At 43.0% G+C, this 6,754-nt stretch overlaps 1 protein-coding gene across 2 annotated transcripts in view; it reads left to right on the top strand.

The window, feature by feature from the left end:
• sema3h (sema domain, immunoglobulin domain (Ig), short basic domain, secreted, (semaphorin) 3H) overlaps positions 1 to 5,883 on the top strand; it is a 69,542-nt gene extending 63,659 nt beyond the window's left edge. For both annotated transcript variants that reach the window (XM_087178079.1, XM_023421713.2), the window contains exon 20: positions 186 to 5,883. In XM_087178079.1, the coding sequence (XP_087034205.1) occupies positions 186 to 662 (477 nt within the window). In that variant the 3' untranslated portion in view covers positions 663 to 5,883. The remainder of the gene's footprint in view (positions 1 to 185) is intronic.
• The last annotated feature ends 871 nt before the right edge of the window (positions 5,884 to 6,754 follow it).

Below are 6,754 nucleotides of genomic sequence, written 5' to 3'. Positions count from 1 at the left end.
ACACACACACACACACACACACACACACCCACACACACACACACAAACACACACACAAACACACACACACACATACACACAGAGCTTCACAGGTGAAGTGCAACGGAGCAGGGAGAGGGAGGAGGAGCTTGATGTGCGAGCTCGATCACCAGAACGTGACCTGACGTCCCTCTCTCTCTCTTCAGGTGGTAACAGGTGACCAGCTTGTTGTTATTGAGCGGGGCGTCCTGATTCGTCGAGCCGAGCTGTCTCACGGCGGCGTCTACCACTGCCAGGTGGAGGAGCACGGGTATCACTGGACCGCCGTCACCGTCCGCCTCGCCGTCTGGAGCCCCTCGGCCAATCGGCTCCTCGCTTCCTTGTCAACCTCGGCCTATCAGAGCGCAGGAACCCAGCCCTGGTACGAGGACGTGATGGCGCTAATTCACCCGGGAAACCTCGGCCAGCACTGCAAGGCCCTGGGGTACCGCCCCCCGCGCAACCACCGTCGCCACGGTGACATGATTGTGACGCCAAACAAGGAGAAAGAGAGAGGGGAGAGGCACAAGCACGGGGGAGGAAGAGGAGGAGGAGGAGGAGGAGGAGGAGGTGGAGGAGGAGGAAGAGCAGCAGGGAGGAAGAGCAGGAGCAAGCCCCAGCAGAGGGCGCCAAGGAGCGCTTGAATGTGTCGGAGCAGGGGGCGGAGTTTCAGTGACTTCAACACACACACACACACACACACACATTTATGTTAACGTCCACACTCACACACACACACACACACACACACTTAACTTATACACTGAGACACACACATACTGTATGTACAGAGACTACAACAACATGCGCATGCACTTATCTACCAAGAAAAAAGGCGTCCTGTCACCATAGCAACAAACTGAAACTAAGCTACAACTGAAGTGTGTTCGGGAGCAACAGCTGCTTCACCTGGACAAAGACTGTGTGAATACAATAGAAGAGTAGAGTTCATGAGGTTGTGAAGCATGCTGACTGAAGGACTCGCAGCATGTCTGACCCACTGTGTCGTGAGACATTTAAAGGGATGTTTTCAATCTGGATTCTCGGCAGAAAAAACAAATAGAAATGTCTCGTTCCAAAAGTTGAGCGTAAAAAAAAAAAAAAAAATCATCCAACTCTTCTGAAATGATTTCTGTCTCAAAGGACAAACGTTGGTTTTTTGCATGTTTTTGCCCGTTAATTACAAATCACACGCTGACAGTTATTCTCCAGAGCAGAGCAGATGTTTTTAGATTGATTTCTTACCTTCCAGGCACAAACTGGTTTCCATTAATGTCCGTATGTTTTTCGACACTTGAGAAAATTCTTGAGATGTTGTTGCCCTTTTTCTTTTTCTTTTTTTTTCAAAGTCGTGTTATTGAAGTTACAAGAACTGCCCTTGGTGTTGCCTTCAGGTTTCAAGGAGACTCCATCCTTGGAGGGAGAACTGAGGCTCAACTGCTCAAAAGCATTTTATTGATAACACATGGTTTAGCAGAGGAAACAACAAGATGAGTGAGGCTCCGTCCACACGACTACGTTTTCATTTTAGAAATCATCTCTTTTGCTAGGTTTTCAGAATAAAACAAAACCCCAGAGTTTTCAAAATAAAATACAACCCCAGAGTTTTCAAAATAAAAAACACAACTCCAGAGTTTTTAAACTAAAACACAATCCCAGAGTTTTCAAAATAAAAAACACAACTCCAGAGCTTTCAAAATAAAACACAACCCCAGAGTTTTCAGAATAAAACACAACCCCAGAGCTTTCAAAATAAAACACAACCCCAGAGTTTTCGAGCCCCAAAAACAACTCTGGAGTTGTGTTTTACTCTGAAAACTCTGGAGTTGTGTTTTATTGTGAAAACTCTGGGATGGACAGAAACTAAGACCTCTGTAAACGATGAGGTCACACCCACAGCCTCTCCTGATTGGCTGTCATCAGCCTGGACTACCAGTGGTGAAAACAACATGATAATGAATGACAGTGTCACTGACCTTGTTGTCTTTGCAGCTGTTGTTCACTTACATTCTCTGTTTTAATGCTACAACTGTCTCTGCTGTTCCTCCTTCAGAGGCTTTACTGCAGAGGAGACAATCTACTTCCTGTTTACACCGGCTCACACATGCTCAGTGCAGGTGATGGTCATGTGATGTGTGTTTTCAGGTGTGATAGTCTGGACGGAGATTGGTTTAAAATGAAAACGTGTTTCTGTGGACGCAGCCTGAGAAGCACACGTGTATGTGCTGAACAGGGATTGGTTGTTGTACGTCAGCTGACTGTCAATGTGTTTGTAATGATACAACACATAAACAAACAAAAAAAATTATTGATCTAAAAACTTAAGTATGTTTTGGAGGATTACTCAGTGATTGATAATTAAAGGGCTACAACCTTCAAAATGAACTTTATAGTTATCAAGGTAATTATCTAACACTGCAGCAGATTTAAGAAAGTAATTATTTAGGTTGTGAAGAGCAGTTGTGTTGGTCTCTTCAGAGGGGGCGGGGCTTGACCGCGACCACACAGATGAAAAGGCAGAGAAAAGCACGGCGGCGGCTTTGATGAGGTTACAGAGCTGCTCTCCCAGGTCGTTAGTGTTCTGAGCTGCAGGAGACGTTGATGTGAGCTTCACTGACTTCACGAGCGTGGGAAAAACAAAATGAACAAAATGAAGGTGGATCTGGTTCTTCTTCTGGTGTCAGAGAAAATGCTCAGTCCTGTTCTGAGCGTTGGTTTGGAGTCAGATCAGATTTAAGACAGAAGAAGAAGAAGTCTTGGTGTTGCTGCTATTAAATGAGGCACAGTCAAGCCTTTATTATAACTCAGAAAGAATTAAATTTCCTCCTGACACTCATGATTTAACTGGTGATCAGGGTCACGACCAGACGTCTCTTTAATTCCTGGAGTTTAAAATCTGATTTCTAACAAGTATTTTGTGGCTCTGAATCTGTCGGACTGAAAAACAAGTTTGACTGTAACTACGACTCGTTTCACACGGGACCGAACTACAAACTGAACTGCCAAGAGACTGTGTACAGAACATGCATGCTTCTCAAACTACGGCTCAGGCCCCAGACCGGGCCGTTGGTGACTGAGTGGAATAAGATGAAGCTGGTCGTGCGGCTCCAGCTGCTGAAGACACAGCTGTAAGTCACGGAGCGGCGCTGTGTCATAAAGAGGGAAGAAGTCTTTCTGACACAGCTGGAGCTTCGACCGGCGTCACGTGGATCTGAGCGACTTCAGCAGCTTTTGTAAAACAGTACATTGTGATTAAAGCAGTAAATTGTTGTTAATGTTAAAATGTTTAAAACAACACAACGTGTTCCACCTCTATTTAACTTCCTGCTTCGTCGTATTTATTTGTTCAATCTGGAGTGAAAATGTTTCTCTGGGACGTTGTGAGGTCAGATCTTTGGGAAACGCTTCATCAGGTCACGAACCAGACACTTATTTAACATGTACATGTGTTTGTTCCATGTCTGTGTGTGCAGGTACTGTATGTTTGTAAGTCTGCACACGTCTCCAGAGGATCTTCCTCTTCCTCTTCCTCATCCTCATCCTCATCCTCATCCTACAGGTTCAGGAACAAACTGATGAAGCTGCAGGAACTAGGAGTGTTTTTAAAATCTGATGTTTGTTTTTCTGTTTCTCTGAGAGTTCTTCCTGTTTCTAAGAACAATGAAACAAACCAGTGAGAGTGAAGCTGATGATGATGATGATGATGGGATGAAAATATTATTACAGTGATGAGAAGGAGACGAACAGACAAACTAACTAAATTAAAACTTAAACTTTGTTTTATATGTTTTACTGGAAGAAGATTCATTTACATCTCTGGTTAAATCCGAGAACAGCGGCTTCTCACATTTTCATTTATTTAATCTCATCCCACAACGAAGATGCTGAGTAAATATATCCCATGATGTGTGTGTGTGTGTGTGTGTGTGTGTGTGTGTGTGTGTGTGTGTGTGTGTGTGGGGTTCTGAGGTCAGTAAATCTGAATTCAGCGATGGATCAGAGTCACTTTTGATGCCATAAGAAAAGTAAAGCAGAGAGGCTGCAGAGCATTAACATGGGCACGGCTTCTTGGCTTCTTGGCTTCTTGGCTCCGGCTCCGCCACATCAAAGACCGAACCAGCGCTGAGCTACTTCTGAATGTGAGTGTTTGAGTGAAGAGAAAGTTTATGAGGGAGTATGTGACTCTGAATGTTGAAAGTCTGAGAAATTAAAGGGTGTGTGTGTGTGTGTGTGTGTGTGTGTGTGTGTGTGTGTGTGTGTGTGTGTGAAACTGGCAGTAAAAACCCAAATGAAATCAATCAAGATTTGGCGAGTTCTCCTGCTACATTTAAGACAAGAACAAGTAAACATCAGACAACAGGTGTGTTTCAGATCAAACCTGTGAGTCACTGTTTGAGCATGAAGATTTAAAACTGAAGCTCGTTCCTCTGAAATCCTCTGAACATCTCGTCATTTCAACCAAAGGAAAACGTCTTTAAATCTCCTGGGGCCGCTGAATGTTAACAACACAATCAATCTTGTTCATTAAAACGTTGAGCGCCACTATAAAGAGTCAAAGTTGAGCCCAGCGGTTCCCGACCTTCTCCAACTCATGACCCACCTGAAAATCTCTGACATGTTGGCGACCGACGTCCAACCCCGTAACAACACAGAGGCCAGATGACACACTCTCTGAGCGCTTTGTTTTAATAACAAGCCGACATTACAGCCTTACTACAAGAAGGAAAAACAAAGGAGTTTTCCAACAATAGTAATGTTTTTAAAGATAGGTTCATTTTAAAATATTCATATTTTTCTTATTGCATCTTTTCACCAAAACTGCAGCACCTCCTCTTTTAGCTTCACACACAGCGTCCTGTCCGACAAACTGAAACAGGATTTCTGTCCATATGTTCAGATGAATTATTAAAGTGTCAGTAGAAATCTAACTTAAAGGAATGTTTCAGCATTTTGAGGAATACATTTATTCTTTTTATTTTTCTAGATCAGTAAGTTGATAACACTCTCAGATAGCTAAATGAAACATCTGGCCCAACATCTGTCTGGGCCCCCGGCCTGAGTCTGGCCCATGTATGTCCACACCTGGGCTGATTCCAGCTGTTATGGTCCAGTGCTGCCTAACAGTCAGGAAGATTTTCTATGGGCCGGACTCGGGCCGAGGAACCGGGCGAATTTTGATATGTAGCCAGTTAGCTTAGCCTAGTACAAAGATATGAAATAGGGACAATGCAGCTGTTGAACTATTCCTTTAAAATGGGCACAGATAAAGAAGACTTCATAACATTACAGATGCTAGCGGTAGCGGCTCGCTAGGAGAGGTGGTGCAACTTTGGCTTTCTAAGTTTGTCCTAAAACCAGTGGTGTGATGTTGTTCAGGAGCTTTCAGGCGACACTGTGTTGGTAAATATAAAATGTGCAAATTTCTGCAGAATTCAGTCTCAGGAAAACAAGACGCCAACGTTGATTTCACTTGGAGAACGCTGCCAGTTTAAAAGTTCGATTTCATCTCTCCTCTGACAGAAGTCTGCGTCAGATCCAACTATTAAACAAAACCTAAAAATAGCGAAAGGACTGGATATTGTGTGAATATGAGTGTGTATATTTGTGTGGAGGAGTAGGAGTAATAAAGACATTTTTACGGTGGACCGTTTTAAACATGAAGTGTTTCCCTCAGAGACGCCGCGCAGAGCTTCCTGTCTTTCTCTCTGTTGTGCTGTATTTACATCTCAGTGCCAATAATTCGTCTCCTGTGATTTTCCAGAACGACTTTGCAGACGTAATGAAACTGTCATCAAACGATCTTTAATGTTCGGAGACTTTGTTTTTTCTTTTTGTAAATATGTATAAAGGTCTGCTTTCAAAATATTATCTTTGTATTCTTTGGTTTTCTTGTTTTTGTGAGAAAAGAATCCAGACGAACGAGACACAAACGCACAAAGTGAAAACTGTATTAATGTGATGTTAGTTACTGTAAGTGTTTTAGACAATTCTTCAAACTTTTCCCTCTTACAGACCTTGTAAAAGGTCGACAGTCACAAAGTTTAAAACCCCTGACACACCACGCTCTTAGTGTTTTACACTCATTTTGAGTCCGGTCATGATCGTCCCTGCTCTCTTCTGAAACGTCACTTTATCAGATACTGAACCAAATTCACAGAAGCACAAATAAACATTTCTCTTCTCACCTTTTTAATATTACTGTTCTGTTTGGTTTTACAAAAAAAGAACTCATTGCATACGTGTGCAGCGACTTCAGGAAAGGAGCTTGAAGTCTGCAGAGAAACTTTTATTGACAACAAGATCGTCTTATTATAACGAGCACAAGATAAAAACAGATCAGAAGACTGACGCTAAACAAAAAATATGATGACGCACTCACCCCCCCTCCACCTCCACCTCCACCTCCACCTCCACCTCCACCTCCACACACAGGTGAACAGAGGCCAGATGCACAAATAAAAACAATTGGACAAACACCTTTAACTCTTCTCTTTAAGGTTTCCTTAAAATGTTCACTTAAGTATTTAAGGTTTTCTCTTGAGTCTTAAACTTAAGGAATCACTTAAAGTCAGTTAAACTGTTGTACAAAAGACCTTAGTGACCAAAGTTCCCCTCAAAACAACAACAGGATGAGACAGTGGCGCACTTCTTTCATGTTACCTGCTTCACAAAAGCAGTAACAGGTCGGCCTATCACAAAGGCTAATGGCAGCAAAACAATGGTCTCCGTGGCAACA

This window comes from Seriola lalandi, unplaced genomic scaffold, assembly GCF_002814215.2.
Source record: "Seriola lalandi dorsalis isolate HSWRI2012SDOR001 ecotype SW California unplaced genomic scaffold, Sedor1 jcf7180002054675, whole genome shotgun sequence".
NCBI classification, from domain to species: Eukaryota; Metazoa; Chordata; class Actinopteri; order Carangiformes; family Carangidae; genus Seriola; species Seriola lalandi.
Note: the sequence above shows the minus strand (reverse complement) of the source record. Positions and strands in the feature narration are given on the sequence as shown.